The 22,728-nt window shown below is 41.5% G+C and overlaps 1 protein-coding gene across 2 annotated transcripts in view; it reads left to right on the plus strand.

The window, feature by feature from the left end:
* The first annotated feature begins 6,225 nt into the window (after positions 1 to 6,225).
* The window catches only part of WDR35 (WD repeat domain 35), an 84,476-nt gene continuing 67,973 nt past the window's right edge, over positions 6,226 to 22,728 (plus strand). Inside the window, exons 1-5 of one of the 2 annotated variants that reach the window (XM_045011263.1) lie at positions 6,226 to 6,407; positions 8,217 to 8,334; positions 18,143 to 18,214; positions 19,354 to 19,446; positions 21,289 to 21,417. In XM_045011263.1, coding sequence (XP_044867198.1) covers positions 6,384 to 6,407; positions 8,217 to 8,334; positions 18,143 to 18,214; positions 19,354 to 19,446; positions 21,289 to 21,417 — 436 coding nt within the window. In that variant the 5' untranslated portion in view covers positions 6,226 to 6,383. The remainder of the gene's footprint in view (positions 6,408 to 8,216; positions 8,335 to 18,142; positions 18,215 to 19,353; positions 19,447 to 21,288; positions 21,418 to 22,728) is intronic. The other variant, XM_045011264.1, reaches the window with a different exon arrangement.

Raw genomic sequence — 22,728 nt, forward strand, 5'->3', positions numbered from 1 at the left:
TTGGGGCGGCATGGAGAGGAATTCCCAAACAAATCGCTTACTGATTTGGTAATGATCTAAGGAAATTTTGTATTATGTGCTCATTTGTAGGAGGGAAAACTTCAACAGAAAACATGGCTTACGAGAAAGAGGGGATATTAGTCATAAGAACAAAATGACCATGTAATAGAATTTACATTCTCCACAATCTCAATCTTCTGTATCTAGGAAAATGTGTGTATCTTTCCAGTAAGCTGAAATGTAGAATAAGGGGATATTCTTCCTGTGCTGCCCTCGCTTAAATTCCTCCCGTCCACTTTGAGTTCATGGTCTCGCTCTTCTTCCCCTACCCTCTCCTTCTCTGAGAAGGATAAAGTTTGAGATGCTCGGTCATATCCAAGATTGCACAACTTTGCCTTTGCCTCCAGCTTGGCGCTCATTGCCTCCCGTTCCTCCTAATTTATACCTGTGCTTCCCCAAGTATGGCTAGATGTTTTAATTGCACCCAGTCCTCTTGGTTATAATGGCCTGGGTAGGACCTAACTAGTCATGTACACAAACTCCCAAAAGGAAAACTAGTGGTACTGAGGATACTGTCATGTTCCAAGTTTATATTGGAACTGATACAGCAAGCATGCCAGCAAATGTCCAGTTTTGAGCCCTCATATCAACATCTTGCATCTGTCCCAACTCTGCCAAGTTAGTAGCAGTTACAGGACACCTATTTTTTCCTAATTATATTTCTGTGCCCCTCTGGATATTGTGACCGTAAATATCCCCCAGTCTAACCAATGAACAACTTTGTTTCAATTCACTTACCCCATCACCTTCTCCAAAGGGAAAAGGTGTATCAAATGATTTCTGATGGAAATATTTTTCTTTTGTTTAATAGCTCTTTATATATAACCATTTAATAATTGTGAGGAGAGAAGTGAAGGGTCCAGTTCTGGGATATAGCAAGAAACATTTTACTTGGATAAACATCCTCAATCTGTTTTTTGGATCAATCAGAGGAGCAGGCAGGAGAGCAAAAGCAACAAATCTAAGGCTTGTATGTTAACTAATAAGGATAAACCAGGCTTTCTGTTAACCAAAGTTTCTGGAATGGAACCCAAAGGAAAACACTTACCGTGGACATCCACAGTTCTTCAACAAAATTCACAACTGCTTTTTGTAAGGTCTAATCTGAAATCACTCCCCAACCTAGGAAAGTGCATGGGACTCAATTTATCTATTTTAGCAGGATGCAGTACTGGGATTTGAACGAGGGGTTCCAGGGAATCTAGATATTTCAATTTATAAGGCTAAGATCACTAAATCAACAGCTTCACCCCAAGTAGTAGGTCCTTCAGAAACCAGACAATATCTGTCTGTGAGGTAATATTGTACAAAAGAACATGGCTTCAGCTTATGAATAAGATTTATTGCAAATAGCTAATTTTTTTTTTCAGGGTTACTAGTAGATATACAGCTTGCACCTTTAACTTCCTGTTAAAATAGACCTGACTGTGTACTGATGATCAGCACATGTAGCGTCCATTGAAGTCAAGCACTCAACTCAGCACTTCACAGGACCAGACTCTACCTCTGTTAAGAGAAGCAGGTGCAGAGGTAAACTGGGTACCTCAGAGGTGTTGCAGACCTTAATTGTTTGTAAAGTTGCTTTGAGATCTTCAGATATGCTGCTGCTGTTCTTCAAACCTTTTTTCCATCTGGTCTAGAAAGGATTTTGTTTGAAAACTGCAGTTGAGAAAGTGTGTAAATTGAGCTTGATAGAACTCTAGCTGCTAACTGTTGTCCTTAATTAGCCACTAGATGTGTCCAAGAAGTTGCAAGTGTATCAGTACAAATGGGAGCTTGTACTGGAACTGTCACTTAAAAGCAATTGTTTTTTATTGTGCTTAGCTAGTTTTAATTTGTATGTTTTATGACACAACAGTTGCTTTAGCATTATTGACCACATGTCAAAGATCCCCAGGAATGCATTGGTCTTAGTAATAAAACTAGTGTCCCATGCAGGGGTGCTAGGTTATGGTCACTGCGACCATGTTATATATGAATATTTTAAAAGAAATCAGCTGTATTTCAGTATGTACTATAAGCTGTACAGTATGTGCTGGTTTTTCAGTAACTTTTTATTCCCTATTTAAAAGTAAATACAGGAGGAAAAAACCCTCCATCTTGCATTGGATATATAATGTACAAAATTACATCATGGTTTTATGTGGAGTGAAAATGAATGCCATAGACATTAATACAGTCCCATTTAATGGACTAAGTTTACAGTATCCAAAAGTAAAATTAAGATCAGCACACTGCTAGAAGCTTTTTATCTTGCATCTGTTTCAGACAGTATTTATATTAAGAACTGATGTTGCTGACTAGATGTTTCCACGCTCATTTTTATTATAGTCAGTGAGACACTGTCCTTGATTCGGAGTCATGGAAGATATGAATCATTGTATTTAGCAGTGTATTGATTTGTAGCATGGATCCTTAAAATATCAACATAGAAAACCAGTTTAATTGCCATATTTAAAACATTGCCCCAATGTGACTGAATTATTGGGAGAGTCAGGATTGCAGGATAAGACACATGGACTAAGGACTTAAAAATTCCATTTTAAAAGAAGTACTTATGAATTTGACTCAAGGAGCACAATCTGTAAAATTATTTTTAAAATGCCTGTCTTCAAGGAATAGTTTGTTTTGAAATTAAAGATCCCCCCACTTTTTACAGCAATAAAATATATCTAAAAATGTAAAGTCAATAATTGGAGTGCTGTTGAAACATTAACCATAGTGATAACACTACACTGCTGTTCATGGTCTGATATGGCTCAATGACTATTTAAGTATTTATCCATCATGGAATAGTCATTAGACCAGACAGAGGGGGAGAGAATGACTCTGTAAGCCAGTGTTAAGGGCATGCACCTGGGAGGTGGGAGACCTTGAGTCCAGTGCCCATGCTTCCGTCACTCTTTAGTTGGTTCATACTGGAACAGCTTCAACAGGAGATTGAGGGAGCACCCAGAGCTCTGTGCTTAGGGCAACCTCCTGAGAGGTGGGAGTTCCCCTGTTGAATTCTAATATTTGAAATTAATAATATGGGAAACCACCAAACACTAATTTAACAATAACTTCCTTTATTGAACCCAAGCCCAAATGGTACTTTCACAATTGCTCTAAATGTGCCTAAATAATAAGCAATTTACTGCATCCAAACAGTAACACAGCATTTGATCAAGACCCTTACAAAGGGCTATTCCCAGGGGTGCTTAGACTCATATTGGTCAGCTCCAATGTGGGCAGTCAGGTATTAGCAACGAACTCTTTAAGAGTTGACTTTTTATACCCTTTAGCAAACAGGCAATGTCTCTGCCAATTACTAACTTTTAGCTTAAAAAAACTATTTGAGACAGTTCACCTTGAATCCAGATAAGATTTATAACCTCCTCCCCAAGGCCTTTCCACCCCTCCTTTGTGCTCAACAGTCTTTTCCATTGCACCTAGGCTTTAACACTGATGCATGAGATGCTGGCTCATTTTAAGACAGATTCTTTGTCTTATTTAAAACCATCTGTGGTCACCCCTATCAGTCTGAAGCCGCCTTTTTAGAACCTTTCCCTTATCTTTCTTTGAACCAGACATCCTCCCTCCTTCATTCCTTCTGGCCATATAACTTACTATTTTCAAGAGGCCTTTCTTTACAACACATCTATTTTCTTAGCTTAAATGTAGGTAACTCCAATTCCATATTTATCCTACTCCCCTTGTTCATATCCTTTCTCTTCCTCTGGCAGAAACTGGGGAATTGAACCTGGGTCTCCCACATCCCATGCAAGTCAAGGTAAGCAGAGGTACTTCCTCTTCCTGTAGTCAGATTATGAATGGGAGCCAGTAGGTTAGGCCTTTAAGCACATCTACCAAATCAGGTCAGGCATAAGACTCAAGCACAGTGGTTCTCAAACTTGTACTGGTGACCCCTTTCACATAGCAAGCCTGAGTGTGATCCCCCTCCCCCATTACAAATTAAAAACTGATTTTTATATATTTAACACCATTATAAAAGCTGGAGGGTTTGGGGTGGAGGCTGACCACTCATGACCCCCCATAACCTCACAACCCCCTGAGGGGTCCTGACCTCCAGGCTGAGAACCCCTGCTAGAGCAGACAAGTGCCTATCTTCCCCTGGTTTGTGAATCACTGGGTTTAGGCAAGACGTGTCTAGATGTCTATAGAGAGGCAGCAGTGCACATGACCAGAGGCAGAAACTTAAGTGCCCAGGGAGATTTTACCTTGAAAATGTAGGCACTAAGTGAATTTAGGTGCTTACCAGGTTTGGCAGTAGTTTTGTGGAACACAATGGAGCCAAAATGGGGACTTGGACACCTAAGTATGAGGTTTAGATATCTATGTACCTTTTGTGGATATGGGCCCAGGTGTACAATGAAGTGAAACTATTGCTCAGTGCAGAATCTTACATCTAATATTTAACTTTGCTTACATCCCTGTGTAGCCTCCATTTACACGTGCTGTAGATTTACAGGATCAGAAGTATGCCCTTGTATTCACATGTATTAGTATACACTTAAGATATTAATATTTCCTTTTAACATACAGATGCTTACATTTAAGGAAAACATGTTGGCATTGTTTTCTAACCACCAAATATACCAATGTTACAATATAAGAAATAACATAGTTTTATTTAAAATTGAGCATTTCAGCATGTTCAACCAGAGAATGTAACTAACTGAACATTCCTAACCTTAGAATTCTGAATAAAGATGGTGCCTCTTGCTAGGGAATGAATAATTACTCTATATAAATAAAATTATATATAATTCATTCTCTCTCTCTCTCTACTTTAAACCTATTTTTTTGTGATTTTTAATTTTTGTATTCCTTTTGACTTAAAAAAATCCCAAAAGCCCAACAATCTCCAGGCTCAAGCCTCACTGAGATTTGTGGTCTGTTATTGTCCAGGGTTTAAATTCTCAGTCATTTTTAGTTTTTCACATGACTTCTACCAAATTACAAATAATAGCTTCTTCCCAGCCATGGAATTAAACACTGTTGAAAATCCCACAAGGCACCTCTTTCCATTTCCATCTTCAGATGCTTAAATACACAGGTGCTGGATTCCTCTGGTTGTGCTCAACCTCCCCTCTACACCCCTTTCTGCAGGACCCCACTCCCATCCACCCAGTTCTCCACACTCCCATAAGCGTGCCCTGTCCTTGCTGCTCCCCCTTCTCACCTCTGTGCCTCCTTCCCACCACAAAACCTGCACCCCATGGCAGCTGGGAGACACTGATTGGTGGGGGCTGCCAAGGGACAGGAGGCACTGGGGGGAGCTGGCTGCTGGTGAAGGCCAAGCACCCACTAATTTTTTTCTGTGGGCGCTTCAGTGCCTATGCTTAAATACCTTTAAAAATCTTGTCCTGTAGGCTAGATTTATAAAGATATTTAGGAACCTGGCCCTCAGTCTTAGGTAGGTTCAAAAATGCTTGAGATCATGGCCAAGGACAGCCTGGGTAAGGATGAGGTGGAGAGTGCAGTGTTAGCAGCATATGGGAGCTGCCTTCCTATCACCTTGATCATGTGAACAACAGCGGAGTGATAACGTAGAGCCGTGGGGGCCTCCCTAAAGTTTGTCTACGCTGCACATTAAGCATGGGTCTGTGGGACCCAGACTTGTGGCCTAGTGTATCCAAGGCTGGGCTAGAGGCTCCACACTGCGTTGTGAACCCAGGTTCCCAGAGGCCAGGCCCAGCTCTCACAGCCCTGCTAACAAGCCCACGCTGCACGACACCGCGCTTCTGACTCAGGTCCGCGGCGGGACCTGCGTCAACACTGCAAACGGGCAGGGCTTGGACCCAGTCCAGACCCTGACCCACCCCCGCAGCTGGGTCCCGAGGGCCGGCTGTCCCCAGACACACCGAGGGGTGTGTGAGCGGAAGGGGCCTGAGTCGGAGCCAGCTCAGCGCAGCCCTGGGGAGGGAGGCGCCCCCCACATCCCACCGCCCTCAAGGGGCCGCGGTCAGGGCCAGCAGCTCCCAAGGGCGCGTCCCTCGCCGGCTGCTCTGGGCGGCCCCGGCCACAAACCGGGACGCGACGGGGCTGGAGAAGCCCGGTCCCCGCGCACCGCACGGGTGGGGGGAGGGGAGTCAGGCTGGCCGGGAGGGACGCAACCATGGGGCAGAACTTAGACGTCGCCCCACCGCCCCGGAAGTGAATGTGTTTCCTTCCGGGGCGGGCTCCGGCGGCGGTTGCCAGGGAAGCCGGGTTGCTAGGGAGGCAGCGGTAACACGCTCCCCTTCCAGTCACACCCGGGCCGAGCCTCCACCCCCCCGGGCTCCCCCTGCCCCCATTTCCCCGCCCCTGGGCTCCGCAGGATGTTCATCTACCTGAGCAAAAAGGTGAGTGACCCCGGGGGGGGGGGGGCAGAGCCCCGCGTCGCCAGCACCGAGCCCGTCCTGCGGCCGGGGTCACAGGCCTAGCGGGAGCCTCCGCCGAGATGCCGGGCCCTCTCCGCTACCCGCGGGCGGGGGCCTCTCCCCAGTGCTGCCGCCCCCGCCCAAAAGCAGCAGCGGGCCGGGAGAGCTGGGATCTGATCCGGCTCTAGCGCTGCCCTGGCTCCGGTCTCTTCCCTCCGGGCCCCCAGCCGCAGAGTGCGGCTAAAGCTCCTGACCTGCCCGCCGCCCGGGGTGCGGAGCGGGGGAGGGGGAGCCTCTTCCCCGCAGCCTCCCCTCACTGCTGACCCTGTCGAGCAGCGGTGCCAGGCTGAGCGAGGCCGGTGGCTGGGGGGGACCCCGGCTGGCAGCTGCGTGCCAGGCAAAATCTGCTCGTGTGCCAAAGGTGAGGTGCGTGCCAGAGCTTGCCGACCCTGCCCTAGATTTATAGGATCAGACGTATGCCCTTGTAGTCAGATAAATTGAAATTGTGCACAGCAGTGTATTTAGTATACACTTATAACAAGTTACTAATATTTCCTTTTAACATACAGATGCTTACATTATTGTTTTCTAACCACCAGACATACCAATATTACAATATAAGAAATAACAACACTTGGTTTTATTTAAAATTGAGCATTTCAGCATGTTCAACCAGAGAATGTAACTAACTGAAAAAAGAACAGGAGTACTTGTGGCACCTTAAAGACTAACAAATTTATTTTAGCATGAGCTTTCGTGAGCTGCAGCTCACTAAATAAATTTGTTAGTCTTTAAGGTGCCACAAGTACTCCTGTTCTTTTTGCGGATACAGACTAACACGGCTGCTACTCTGATAACTAACTGAACTTTCCTAACCTTAGAATTCTGAATAAAGATGGTGCCTCTTGCTATGGAATGAATAATTAATTATATATAATTTTATTTATATAGAGAGTATATATAATTATTCATTCTCTCACTCGCTCTCTACTTTAAACATATTTTTTTGTGATTTTTAAAATTTTTTATTCCTTTGACTAAAAAAAATCCCCAAAGTCCAACAACCTCCGGACTCAATCGTCACCGAGATTTGTGGTCTGTTATTGTCCAGGGTTTAAATTTTCAGTCATTTTTAGTTTTTTACACGACTTCTACCAAATTACAAGTCATAGTTTAGCTGTGCAGATTCGTACTGATTTTAAGGAGGGCCATGAGACTGGCCTAGTCTGGCCTCCAGGCTGACATAAGGCAGAGACCTTCCCTCAGTAGTTTCTGCATCAAGCCTGCAGTCTAGAGCTAGGGCCTGGCCCTGAGCACTGAAGAGATGTAGGGACTGGAGCTCTGAAATTGCCTTTCTTAGGCACCCTAGAGAGATCCCTGTAAGTCCAACATGAGCAAATCCCCAGTGTCCTTATCCATTTCTTTCCGTGTTTGGCACCTTCCCTCACAATCGGAGCAGTTGATGTGAAAGATAAATAAGTGGACCCCTATGTTAGATGTTTTTAAGAAATGTCCTATTTTTATTGATTATTACTGTTACACTTCCCCTCCCCTATATTTGATTCCCTTGGTTTGTTTATCTTTGTATAATTTTACGTGAATGGCCTTTACTGATTCTATCAACTTTTAATTGTAGTAATGTGCTTACAATTCTGATAAGTTGCTGGAGCAATTTATATTATGATGCATAGTATCCCAAGTGTATTTGCTTAGTGTTTGTGGTTGGGGTGTTTTCAAAATAAGACATTGTTGTTATTAATCAATTCAAATGAAAAATATTTTGTCTTACAGATTGCAATTCCTGGTAATGTTCGGCTAAGATGTATATCTTGGAACAAGGACCAAGGTTTCATAGCATGTGGTGGAGAAGATGGATTGTTGAAAGTTTTAAAATTAGAAACACAGACAGGTAAAGGAAATTTTGGAGCAAAATCCACCAGGTCTCTGAACACTTAAAGTGGTGTTCTTTGAAAGTGACTTTGAAATATGATATTGTGGGTAGGGCTGTCAAGCGATTAAAAATTAATTGTGATTAATTCCATTATTAAACAATAATAGAATACCAATTATTTAAATATTTTTGGGTGTTTTCTACATTTTCAAATATATTGAGTTCAATTACAGCACAGAATACAAAGGCCAACACTATAACAGGGTTCAAAAAAGAGCTAGATAAATTCATGGAGGATAGGTCCATCAATGGCTATTAGCCAGGATGGGCAAGGATGGTGTCCTTAGCCTGTTTGCTAGAAGCTGGGAATGGGAGATAGGGCATGGATCACTTGATGATTACCTGTTCTGTTCATTCTCTCTGGGGCACCTGGCATTGGTCACTGTCGGAAGACAGGATACTGGGTTAGATGGCCTTTGGTCTGACCCCGTATGGCCATTCTTATGTTTTTAAAGTGTACAGTGTTCCCTTTATATTTATTTTTTATTACAAATATTTGCACTGTAAAAAAGAAACAAAAGAAATAATATTTCAGTTCATCTAATACAATTACTGTAGTGCAATCTCTTTATCATGACAGTTGAACTTACAAATGTAGAATTATGTAAAAAACAATAATGCCTGCACTCAAAAATAAAACAATATAAAACTTTAGAGCCTATAAATTCACTCAGTCCTACTTTTTGTTCAGCCAATTGCTCAGACGAACAAGTTTGTTTACATTTGCAGGAGATAATGTTGCTTGCTTCTTGTTTACAATGTCACCTGAAAGTGAGAACAGGCGTTCGCATGGCACTGTTGTAGCTAGTGTTGCAAGATATTTACATGCCAGATGTGCTAAAGATTCATATGTCCCTTCATGCTTCAACCACCATTCCAGAGGACGTGTCCATGCTGATGATGGATTCTGCTAAATAACAATCTAAAGCAGTGCAGAACGACAGATGTTCTACTCCTGGGGGATTTCTGCGCCAAAAAAATAAAAATTCTGTGCACAATATTTTAAAATTCTGCATATTTTGTCAAAATAACACAATATAATCACACCAGTTTCAGTTATTTGTAGTCATTTATTTCAAAATACCTGTCAGCAAGTATGTCTGTAAGAATACAGACAAGAAAAAAGAATCAGGAAATGTTTTTTGACAAATAGATTCCTTACTAGGCATATTAATACAGAACTCTTTGAGTAATAATTCATTTAAACTACGATACAGAACTGTATTTCCCACACCCCTCAGAAGCAGGAGGAGCTCAGGGAGAGGGAAGTAGATTGCTGAGAAGGAGCCTAGGTGTGAACTTGGAAGGTTTTTGGGTATGGGTGCGAAAAGTATGGAACAGATTTTTGGAGAGGGGGAGGGAGGGATTGTTAGGGAGCTTCCCCTATGCAGACCCTGGCTGACCCTAGCCTCTCCCATTTAGTCAGGCACATCTGCCCATATCACCGTGTGTTCTAGCACCCCCTTGTGTCCTTGCACCCCCTGTCCATATGTCCCCCCCCACTCCCATTCAGACACCCACTCCCCTCACCCCCATGTGGCCCTGCACCCCTCCTCCTGTTCCCATGCAGCTCTATACCTCCTCTCCCATCTTCATGTGTCTCAGTGCCCCCACCAAGCATACCCCTGTCTCTGTCCCTGTATCTCCTCTCCCTGTCTCCATGTGCCTCTATGCCCCACCTAGCCACTCCCCTGTCCCTATGTAGCGCTGCACCCCTCCCCCATCACTATGTGGCACTGCACCTCTTTTCCCCCCATGGCCCTGTGCCTCCACTCCCATTCAGCTGCTGCTCCAGTCTGTCCTCCCCAACTACCCCTTATGATCTCGTGTCTGATCCACCCCAGCACCCCATGCTGTCTTTCTCCCCATAGCCCGTGTCCTGACCTGACCTGACAGATGCAGCAAAGGCAGGCTCTTTCTTTCCCCTGGCTGTCTGGGAGCTGCTGCTGTTCTTGCGCCACATCGCAGTCTGGTGGGCAAAAGGTTTTTTCTGTGCAAAAATTTTAAAATACGCATGGGTCATCAGTTATGCACGTGCGCAGTAGTGCAGAATTCCCCCAGGAGTAATTTTCATCATCTGAGTTAGATGCCGCCAGCAGAAGGTTGATTTTCTTTTTTGGTGGTTCATGTTTCCACATCAGAGTGTTGCTCTTTTAAGACTTCTGAAAGCATGCTCCACACCTTGTTCCTCTCAGACTTTTGGAAGGCACTTCAGATTCTTTAATCTTGGGTTGAGTGCTGTAGCTATCTTTAGAAATTTCACATTGGTACCTTCTTTTCATTTTGTCAAATCTGTAGTGACAGTGTTCTTAAAACAAACGTGCTGGATCATCATCCGAGTCTGCTATAACATGAAATATATGGCGGAATGTGGGTAAAACACAGAGCAGGAGACATACAATTCTCCCCCAAGGAGTTCAGTCACAAATTTAATTAACATGTTATTTTTTAAATGAGCATCATCAGCATGGAAGCATATCCTCTGGAATGGTGTTTGAAGCATGAAGGGACATATGAATGTTTAGCATATCTGGCACATAAATACCTTGCAACGACAGCTAAAAAAGTGCTATGTGAACTCCTGTTCTAACTTTCAGGTGAGATTGTAAATAAGAAGTGGGCAGCAGTATCTCCTGTAAATGTAAACAAACTTGTTTGTCTTAGCAATTGTCTGAAAAAAAAAGTAGAACTGAGTGGACTTGTTGACTACATTTTTACACTGTCTTGTTTTTGAGTGTAGTTATGTAACAAAAAAAAATCTGTATTTGTAAGTTGCAGTTTCATGATGAAGAGATTGCACTACAGTACTTGTACGAGGTGAACTGAGAAAACCTGTTTCCTTTGTTTATCATTTTTATGGTGCAAATATTTGTAATAAAAATATAAAGTGAGCACTGAACACTTTGTATTCTGTGTTGTAATAGAAATCAATATATTTGAAAATATAGAAAAAATCCACAAATCTTTAATACATTTCAGTTGATTTTCTATTATTGTTTAACAGTTCAATTAAAACTACAATTAATCGTGATTAATTTTTTTGAGTTAATAGTGTGAGTTAACTGCGATTAATTGACAGCCCTAAGTGTGGGTTTCCATAAACACTCTGAAAACATACACACACACACACACACACATCAAATTTATAGAATAGAAGGATACCATTTTTACAGTCCTATTAATGTCATTGTCGCTTAAAATCATACTTTTAAAAACTGCAATCAAATTTATTTCCATCATATGCCTATCTCAGTGCATTTCTGTCTGATCAGTATCTGTCATCTAGATCTAAATTCCTTGGAACAGAGACTGTGGGTGGAATTTTTAAAAATACTTAAGCCCCAGATCCATAAAGATAATTAGGTGCCTAAGTCCCATTTTTAGGCATCACTGTGATCCACCAAACCTCCACTCGGCTATCACTTGTAGGGATAACCTCACTTCGCACCTAAATATCTCCTGTAAAAGTTCCCTAGGCACCTAAGGACTGGTCTTCACTACAGGGAGATCAACGCTGCTGCAATGGATGCAGCAGGGGTCGATTTAGTGGATCTAGTGAAGACCTGCTAAATCAATGACGAGAAGAGTAAGGGAAGTTGACCGGAGAGCGCCTCCTGTTGATGCAGTGCAGTGAAGACACCGGGATAAGTTGACCTAAGCTATGTCGACTCCAGCTACATTATTCATGTAGCTAGAGTAGTGTAACTTAGGTTGACTTATCCCGGTAGTGAAGACAAGCCTCACGTTTCAGCCTCAGAGTATGGGCACTGCACCCTCACTCTTGGTGTTTGCACCCTATGTCCCACCTAGACCCCAGTATGATCTATTAACTGGGGGAAGATAGGTGGAGGAGTGTCTATCGGGCCTGATCCCATAAGTATACTCAGAGGCTCCCTAGCTGTGCAAAGCAGTCAGTAGGGAGGTGTCCTTCCCTTATAAACTTTAGCCCAGTGGTTACTGTATTTCCCCAAGATATAGGAAATCCCCAGTTCAATTCACCCCTCTGATGAGAAGAGATTTGAACAAGGATCTCTTACCTCTCAGATGAGTGCCCTAGTCACTGGACTATGGGATATTCTGTTGTGGGTCTCTCTCCAGTTGAAGTTGTTCCACTTTAATTAAATAATTGAATAATTAACTATTAATTAGGCCAGAGAGGATGACAACCACTCTATATAGTCCAGTGGTTAGGGCTAACGGTTGTAAAGGAGGCTCTCCTCTCGCCCCTGCCACCGTCTGTTTTGTGTGGATTTTAATGCCTGCTTAACTCTGTCTTGCAAGAAGTGACTTAGGTGCCTAAACTATCTGATTCTAGGAGTGAGTTTCCCAGTCACGAATCACAAGTGCCTCCTTCAGCTCTGATTGAGGCACCAACATCCAAAAGAGGGATGGGGCTTGGAACTCACCCCTCTCATTGGCATCTCCCATTGACTAGCTTCTGTCCTCTGGTGTCCATGCCTTGTTGTGGCGGGACAGCTTGCATGCTCCAACAATCCCCAGAGTCTGTGTCTGCGGGGGCTTTTTGCTCCTGGTAGGTTCAACTATGCTGGATTGGTCCGTGGGGGAGGGGCCTGACAAAACAGACACCCTGGTTCTCCAGGTTGGGGGTTAGGCACAGGGCTAACAACCGTGTCCTGTAAAAAACAAAATATGTTACGGAAACAGCAATGGAGAGATCGACCATTACTCTGTGTGATGGTTTTCAGGAGTCAATGACCTGTATGACTGCCAGTGGTGAAAGCCGAAAGGAAGCCACTCGCACGAAGGCTGAAGTGCTCAACACCAAGACAAAAACCAAACTTGGTTTTTGGAACATACGAATAATGTACGAAACAGGGAAGCTAGCTCAGATCACAGCAGAGATGAGACACTACAGCTTACACATCCTGGGTGTCAGCGAGATCAGATGGATGGGATCAGGAAGATTAACAGCCTCAGGAGAAATTTTGCTGTATTCTGGACGGGATGATGAACAACATCCTTTTGAAGGGAGTGGAGCATTCCCTGCTTGAATGGAAGTCCATTAGCAGCAGACTTATGAGAGCCAGACTGAAAGGGAAACACAATAATATCACCCTGATTCAGTGCTGCACTGTGACAACTGTCAGCGACGAAGAAGTCAAGGACAAATTCTACCTTACATTTCAGGAGGAGTTAGAGAGAGTACCACGCCACGACCTAACTATCATCATGGGAGACCTGAATGCCAAGGTCGGTAAGGACAACACAAACAACGACAGAGCAATGGGAAGATGTGGGTGTGGCACCATCAATGAAAATGGAGAGAGCTTGTTGATTTCTGCAATATGAATGACCTAGTCATTGGTTGAACCCTATTTCAACATTGTGAAATTCACAAGCTGATATCGTGTTCTCCAAATGGCAGAGAGAAGAACCAGCTTGACCATATGATGATCAATGGCAAATGGTGATGCTCACTGACTGATGTGAAAGTGAGAAGGGGTGCAGATGTTGCCAGCGACCACCACCTTGTGACAGCCTCCATCAAGCTAAGTGTGGGTCCACCAAACAAGGGACATAGACGTCATGACATTGACAAGCTAAACTCCCCTGAAATACAGAAAGCCTTTATTCTGCAGTTAAAGATCAGATTTCAGGCACTTGCAGACCTTGACGAAGAGGAGGGGAATGCAGATGAGGAGATCACCAAGAAGTGGGACAAAGTAACAGCAATTTATAAACAGAGCAGTGAAATCTGTCTAGGCTACAGGCAGAAGAGAAGAAAGGATTGGATTACACCCAATTAGCAGCATCTAACTGGCCCCTCTATTTACATCAATCTGGGAAAGGGAAAAAGTGACAGATGAGTGGACCAATGGGGTTATAGTGAAGATATCAAAGAAAGGAATCCTCAGTGATTGTAATAACTGGTGTGGTATCACACTTTTATTTGTGCCAAGCAAAGTATTGTGTAAGATCATAGTCCAGCATATATCAGAGGCAGTTGATAGTGTTCTCAGAAAAGAGCAAGCCATTTTTCGGAAAGGCTACGAAACATAATAGAACATTGCTTAGAATGGCAACGGCAACTCTACATAAACTTCATAGATTTTGAGAAGGCTTTTGATAGCATTCACAGGACCAGCCTATGGTGCATTCTGCGAGCATATAGAATCCCTCTCCATATAATCAACATCATCAAAAGCTTTTATTTCAACTTTACATGCAGTGTTGATCACAGTGAGCTCAGTTTTGAAGTCAAAACAGGAGTATGTCAGGGGTATGTCACATCTACAATCCTCTTCAACATTGCCATCAACTGGGTAATGCAGCTTATAACAGAAGACATGCCAAGAGGCATTAAATGGACACCCTTCTCATCCCTTGAAGACCTGGACTTTGCAGATGATTTTGCTCTTCTATCACATACCCAACACCATGTACAAGAAAAAACAACTCGACTCAATACATTCAGCCAGCAAATTTGACTGAAAATCAGCAGCAATAAGACATATATCATGACCTTTAATATTGTCTCACCATCACCAGTACAGATAGAGGATATATTCTCACCAATGTAGAAACATTCACATACTTGGGCCGCACCATCAGCCAGGACTGTGGAACAAAATCAATAAAGCCAGGAATGCCTTCAGGAGCTTAAATACAGCCTGGAAATCATCAAAATACAACACCAAAAACAAACTCAAGATTTATCAGAGCTGCGTACTTTCAACATTACTTCATAGGGCAGAATGCTGGGGAATGAGAAAGTATGACATGTCCAAACTGTCTTCATTCCATACAGCCTGCCTCAGAAAAATCCTCCATATCTTTTGGCCCAGAACAGTGTCAAACCAAGATCTATTGACACAGTGCAGCCAAGAAGATATGAGCACTATCATTGCCAGGAGGCCTTGGAGATGGATTGGCCATGTGCTTCGGATGGAAACTGATTCCATTACCAGAGGAGCAATAAGTTGGACGCCTGAAGGCAAGCGAAAATGAGGCCATCCGAAAACAACATGGCAAAGAGCTGGGGAGGCCGAGCTGAAAAACCTGGGGCACAGCTGGGGAACCATTGAAAGACTTGCCAAAAACACACAAGAGTGGATGAGCTTTGTTGCTGCCCTAAATGCCAGAGGCATAATGGGAACATCATGATGATGATGATTGACTAATTTAGCTGTCCCCCCCCCTCCCCAGTGTGCTGGCTTTTGTGGATTGTATTCTAAGGCACCTGTCTCTATCCATGCATTTTATAGGGATTCTAGGCACCTAACTGAGGCTTTGGATCCCATTGTTGTTCCAGTGATTTTTGTAGGCCCCTAAAAGTTAGGCATTGGGATGCTCAGCCTTGCAATGTCTAAGCCCCTTTGTGGATCCAGGCCCATCAATGCTGGAACTAAGGGTGACGGTGGTGCTACAGACCCTCTGACTTCATAGAATATGAGGGTTGGAAGGGACCTCAGGCGGTCATCTAGTCCAACCCCCTGCTCAAAGCAGGACCAATCCGCTACTAAATCATCCCAGCCAGGGCTTTGTCAAGCCTGACCTTAAAAACCTCTAAGGAAGGAGATTCCACCACCTCCCTAGGTAACCCATTCCAGTTCTTCACCACCCTCCTAGTGAAAACGTTTTTCCTATTATCCAACCTAAGCCTCCCCCACTGCAACCTGAGACCATTACTCCTCGTTCTGTCATCTGGTACCACTGAAAACAGTCTAGATCCATCCTCTTTGGAACCCCCTTTCAGATAGTTGAAAACAGCAATCAAATCCCCCCTCATTCTTCTCTTCTGCAAACTAAACAATCCCAGTTCACTCAACCTCTCCTCATAAGTTATGTGCTCCAGCCCCCTAATCATAATTGGACTCTTTCCAATTTTTCCACATCCTTCTTGTAGTGTGGGGCCCAAAACTAGACACATTACTCCAGATGAGGCCTCACCAATGCCGAATAGAGGGGAATGATCATGTCCGTTGATCTGCTGGCAATGCTCCTACTTATACAGCCCAAAATGCCATTAGCCTTCTTGGCAACAAGGGCACATTGTTGACTCATATCCAGCTTCTCGTCCACTGTAACTCCTAGGTCCTTTTCTGCAGAACTGCTGCCTAGCCCCTTGGTCCCTAGTCTGTAGCAGTGCACGGGATTCTTCCATCCTAAGTGCAGGACTCTGCATTTGTCCTTGTTGAACCTCATCAGATTTCTTTTGGCCAAATTCTCTAAGTTGTCTAGTTCCCTCTGTATCCTGTACCTACCTTCCAGCATATCTACCACTCCTCCCAGTTTAGTGTCATCTGCAAACTTGGATTGAGGGTACAATCCACACCATCCTCCAGATCGTTAATGACGATATTGAACAAAACCGGCCCAGGACCGACCCTTGGGGCACTCCGCTTGATACTGGCTACCAACTAGACATGGAGCCATTCATCACTACCCACTGAGCCCGACGATTTAGCCAGCTTTCTATCCACCTTATAGTCCATTCATCCAGCCAATACTCCTTTAACTTTCTGGCAAGAATACTGTGAGAGACCATATCAAAAGCTTTGCTAAAGTCAAGGAATAACACGTCCATTGCTTTCCCCTCTTCTACAAGCCAGTTATCTCATCATAGAAGGCAGTTAGGTTAGTCAGGCATGACTTGCCCTTGGTGAATCCATGCTGACTGTTCCTGATCACTTTCCTCTCCTCGAAGTGCTTCAGAATTGATTCCTTGAGGACCTGTTCCATGATTTTTCCAAGGACTGAGGTGAGGCTGACTGGCTGTAGTTCTCTGGATCCTTCTCCTTCCCTTTTTTAAAGATGGGCACTACATTAGCCTCTTTCCAGTAATCCGGGACCTCCCCTGAATGCCATGAACTTTCTTGAGGTAGTTTCCATTATATACAGCATTTACAATTTGCTTCAGCAGCCCCACTATAAAAATTTGTTCCAGCACCACTGTCCAGGCCTAAGTAATGTGAGAGAAATCTGTTAAACAGTTTGAGAGTTAATTTTAAAATAAATATGTTAGTCAATTTTTTATGTATTTGTTAAATGCTAAGTCCCAACCCTTGTCAATGAGATTTTGCTCCTAATCCACTTAGGTACTTTTAAAAATCCTACCCTATGCATATTTATGTTATGTACCAGTGCAGTTCTGAGCACATGGTTGGTGCTTAACAAATACATAATGATCTGACTAGTACATTTATTTTGAAATGAATCATCAAACTGTTAGGTAGATTTCTCTCAGATATGAACTCAATCCAAGTAGCTCACTCTTTTTAAACTGAATCCAGCATGTTGCTATTTAAATATGAACTGTAGCTTGAGGGGTAAAGGTTATGCATATATATTTGTAAGTCATGTATGCAATTTATGTTGCTCTGATTATTGTTAATCATTCTTCTGTTATACAGTGGAGCCTAAAGAGCAGGCTAAGTGCATTTTACAAACTAAGATAAGTAAATTTTAGGAAAAGGAAATAATAAGGATTTTTCAAGTTCTTGTGTTTTTTCAAATGGAAAATAAACAAAGGGAGTTGGCTTTGGTTTCTCTTCAAGCCTCTGGATTCTGATGAGAGTCTGAGATTGGGAAGCAGTTGGGGCGAGCGTAGATGCAGCTAACAAACAGTGAGATGAAAATAGAGAATGGTCCACATCTTGCAATACTTTCTTCTGAGAGTAGTTTTATTGAAGTCAGTGGGATTGACCACATGAGTTAGGATTGCAAGATCTGATTCCAGATGTATTGGTCGATGTATTTCATTTATTACAAACAGTTTTTATTATTTTATTTTATTTTTGTTTAGATGAAGCCAAATTAAAGGGACTTGCAGCTCCTAGCAATCTGTCAATGAATCAGACCCTTGAAGGTCACAGTGGTAAGAGTTACATTATGCTACTCTGTCATCTTCTGTTTAATACTTAAAAATCTAAAGTTTGGAGTAAAAATGCAAGCTGTTAATAGTCTGTTATAAAATTGATAAAATTTTATTGTTATGCCATTTCCTATTATATGACAGGAATAGAAATTACCAATATAAATATCAGTAATGTAATGGCATGGCCGTCTACTATTACTAATTAATCCAAGGAAATAAGTATTTAAATGGGCTATCACCTGCCATGGCAATTTTCAGTTTACGTACAATACAAATAGAGTTTGTAGTTGTTGTAGGACAGGAGTGAAGAAGGGTAGAATGGCAAAATTTCAGTGCCAAGTGAATGAGCATAAGGAAATTGGAAGCATAAGAGAGTACTCTTTGAATTGTTCCATTAGAAAGGGTCATGGACCATGAAAGGTGGAATTTGAAGAGAGTCATGGGGGTCTACTAGGTACGCTTAAGAGAAAGAGAGGCTGTTTTAGGTTATTAAGATAACATCGGAGAACAGTCTTTTGCTCATTGTGAATATTTGGAAGTGAGGCCTGTTGGATGTTTGGTATTTGAGGTCAATCAAGCACCTACATTTCTGAGAGTAGGAGCAATTGTGAGATTTGTGTATCAATGGAGTAGTGGTGTACAGGATATTCTTTGTAATAAGGAGGGAGATTTTCAAAGGCACAAATGGCAATTAGGCCCTTAACTGCCACTTATATCTTTGAAAATCTCCCCCTAATAGAATGCCAATTATTAGATCTGTTGACCTGAAGAAAGCTATTATGACCCAGGAGTTGATGAGGGTAAGGCATACAGAAACAGAGAAGAGAACAGAAACCAGAAAGGATACAGATTTGGGCTTTATTCTCATAGAAGTAATATCTAAGGTTGCATTTGGAGAGACTGTGACTGAAGGGAGTAAAATAGATGAAGAGGTGGGGGCAATGCAGTAGAGGTCTATGGAAAGAAGAGCGTTAATTGCCAGTCACAAAAAAGAGTGGCTGAAAAAGCAGAATCAAAATCAGCAGACCCAGGAGATTCCATAAAAGTGTGGATGAAAATTTAAAAAGAATGTAATAATCTTTATGATCTTAGACCATTTCCTGATTAGTATACAAAGTGAATTTTATATAATTTTCCAGGTTCTGTGCAAGTGGTGACCTGGAATGAACAGTATCAAAAGCTAACAACCAGTGATCAAAATGGGCTCATCATTGTGTGGATGTTATATAAAGGTATTGTCTGGGACAAGTCTGAGATTGGGTAATGTACCATAGTGGGTGATTTTGAGATTGAATAATGTGTCTCTGTAGACTTCAATTGCAGGTTACAAAGCTCAAAGTAGGTGTAAAGTGTGTTTCAAGTTCTTAGTTTACAAGCGTTTAATAGCTGGGCTTAATTGTACACATTTTCCATAGTGTAATCCTGTATAAAGAATGAAGTCATCTTTCCAGAACTGCCTTAAGAAAAGATCTCAAGTTTTCAAGGTTATACTTTTGTTCAACAGCAAAGAATTGAAATCTTATTATTCACTTTGCTAAATAGCCAAACAGCCAAATATTTGCAGAAAACCAGTTGAACCATACAAAGAATATACAATAGAATGGTTTAGGTTTAGTCTTAGATATTAATATTGAATAATTCTTTGTGCTATAACAGTAAATGCAGAAAAGATACACACTAGTGGAGGTGTTAGGCCTTAGAGACTTTGCCTAGAGCAAGAGACTATAGAGTAATTTTTTTCTACAGAATCTAGAATTATTCCATGAATTTATTGCATTGTCATAACTACGTAGTGTATAATTTATAGTATTCATCTTCTGTATTTAATATTTGAGCTGTTAAAAACATATGCATCACCACAATTTAAAAATACATCAGTTGTAGGAGTCCACCAATTATCACAAGCAACCGTATCAAAACAAACCAATGAACACATATATATTGGGAGAGAAAGAGAGAAAATATCTTTGTTAAAGAACAGAGTCCTTTGTCAAATTACTAGAGAAGTAGAAAGGCACTTCAGTTCTCTATCTTGGATGTGTCAAATCAGGTGGTTTACTTTGCTTAGAATTAATTTTACTAGTATAGCAGAATCATGTATATCAGTGCCAGAAAATACTCATTAGGTCATTTAGTTCATTACCCTGTCAAAGAAAATTGTTTCCTATAGTATGTTGTTTATGTATTGTCTATTAAATTTCTTAAAGAGTAGAGTTTTCACTACTTCCCTTGGAAAACTTTTCCATAATCTAATAGGTAAATTTTTAGTTATTCACAATTATTTTAAAAAGACCTCCTACATTTTCTCTTTTCTTAACTTGATCACTTTACTTCTTTGGACTGCCCTTACTAATTGTCCGTCCTTGGTGTCTGCACTTTCTAATATTTGTTGTTTTGTAATGATGCCTTTACACTTCCTGTTGTTGTCATTTGGCCAACCTGTACATCTTAACAAGTCAAGCCCTCCAACACCTGTTCTCTGAACTTCATTCTGTGTGTCAATATCTTTTTGGAACTGAGCTGCTTACGCCTCAACACAGTGGACACTGAAGTGATTGGTGGCTTATATGTGCCTATGTAGTTTCCAAGAGCTGCCTTGCAAATGTTTTACAGAAAGGGAACCATAGCCTCTCTTTTCTGTTTTACATCACCTCTCTGTGTGCGGCCCAATGCTACATCGGCCTTTTTTTGTTGCCATATCACATAGCAAAGTCATACCTAATTTTCTGTCAAGTCTCACCTCAGGTCTTGTTCTTCATTACAGTTTCACAAGTTTCTCCCGTTTGCTGAATATCTGTATTTCAGATAAACAAAATCTAATTTTATTTCCTGATAATATTTATAACCTCTCTATATTCCTTTGTATTCATTCATTCTTCTTTCTTGCATTTGTAACACTTCTCAAAGTTACTATCCTTTGTGAATGTCATTATCATGCTATTTGCAGTTTTTTGTAATGTGACATTTAATGATTAGCCACATCTGAGTATATCTTGGGTTAGTTCTAATAAACACAGTTCACTGAAAGGATTGAAAAGTGAAAGGTACAACTGAAATCTATTCTCTGATAACAGGTGCTTGGTATGAGGAGATGATCAACAATAGAAATAAATCTGTTGTTCGAAGTATGAGCTGGAATGCTGATGGACAAAAGATTTGTATTGTGTACGAAGATGGGGCTGTGATTGTTGGTTCAGTGGATGGTAAAGATGTTACTATTATTATTTATTATTTGTATTACCATAGCACCTATGAATCCTAATTGTGTACCAGGACCCCAATGTGCTACATGCTGTACAACCACAGATCAAAAAATATGGACTCTGCTCCGATCAGCTTACAAGCTAAATGTAAGACTAGAGACAACAGATGGTTACAGACAGATGAGACTGTATTGGTCACCATGATAGGCAGTGGTTTCAGCACACCAGCTGCCTAACTGTTGCCAAGCTTTTTGTAGTCATCAGAGCAAAGGAGGTTTTAAAGGAGGGATTTGAAGAAGGATAATGCATTAGTTTTGCAGATGTCTGTGTGGTGTTCCTCCCAAGCTAAGGGGCAGCATAGAAGAAAGCACTAAGATGATTGTTTGAAAATTTAAAAAGTAGGTTATGGAGGCTGTCATTGTGGGTTTATCACAGGCTGGATTATCTGTTTTGTTAACTAATATGCTGTCCTGGTGATTTGGATAGCTTTCACTCGTTAATTCTGTTTAGAAAACTTGCATAAGCCAAATTAAGATCCTCCAATTGGAGTGAATGTCTGGTTTTCCATGTATGGCAAGAGTGATGATATAGCTGTGGTTCTGAAAACATATTTATTCTAAGAACTTATTTTCAGGCACTTGTAACTTTTTTCTAGAAAAAGATTATCCTTGATGAAAAAATGTCTGTTCCTTGTTCTCAAGCCAGTGGTGACTTTTCTTTTTGAAGTCTGATAACATTCCATTCAGCTTAAGTTATCTGAATATGGAAAAATGATGTTTTTTCCATACTTTTTACACACTCTCTTTTTGTGTGCCTAGATAATCTGAATGGTTTAATTTGAAAAGATCAAATTTTGCACAGTTATAATAATTGAGAAATGAATGTTTTGCTAAGTTCTGGAAAAATTGGTTGAGAAGTAAAGAATTGATAAAGTGCGAAAATAGCATGTGCCAAACTCTTTGTTTTCCTTACTAATTGAAACCTGTACTGTGAATAGTTTTCCATATGCATGTATCGTATCTGGATATTCATATACTGAAATAATCAAAAAGTAGGTTATGCGACTGCATAATCCCATGTAATTGAAATTAAAGGCATGACATGCATATTTCTCACTGTTTATTTTTCTTTATTTAAAAAAAAATACAGCCAAACTCTCTCTGTTTGGTATGTCATTATGTCTGAGATTTTACTTTTGCAAAACTTGAGAAATACAAGGTTATGTTTCCCACAGTAATAGACTACAGAACTTTCTGCCTCAATATAGACATCACTGAGTTAGTTATTGTGGAAATTGTAACTTTGAATTTC

The sequence above is a fragment of the Mauremys mutica genome, chromosome 3 (assembly GCF_020497125.1).
Source record: "Mauremys mutica isolate MM-2020 ecotype Southern chromosome 3, ASM2049712v1, whole genome shotgun sequence".
Lineage (NCBI taxonomy): Eukaryota > Metazoa > Chordata > Testudines > Geoemydidae > Mauremys > Mauremys mutica.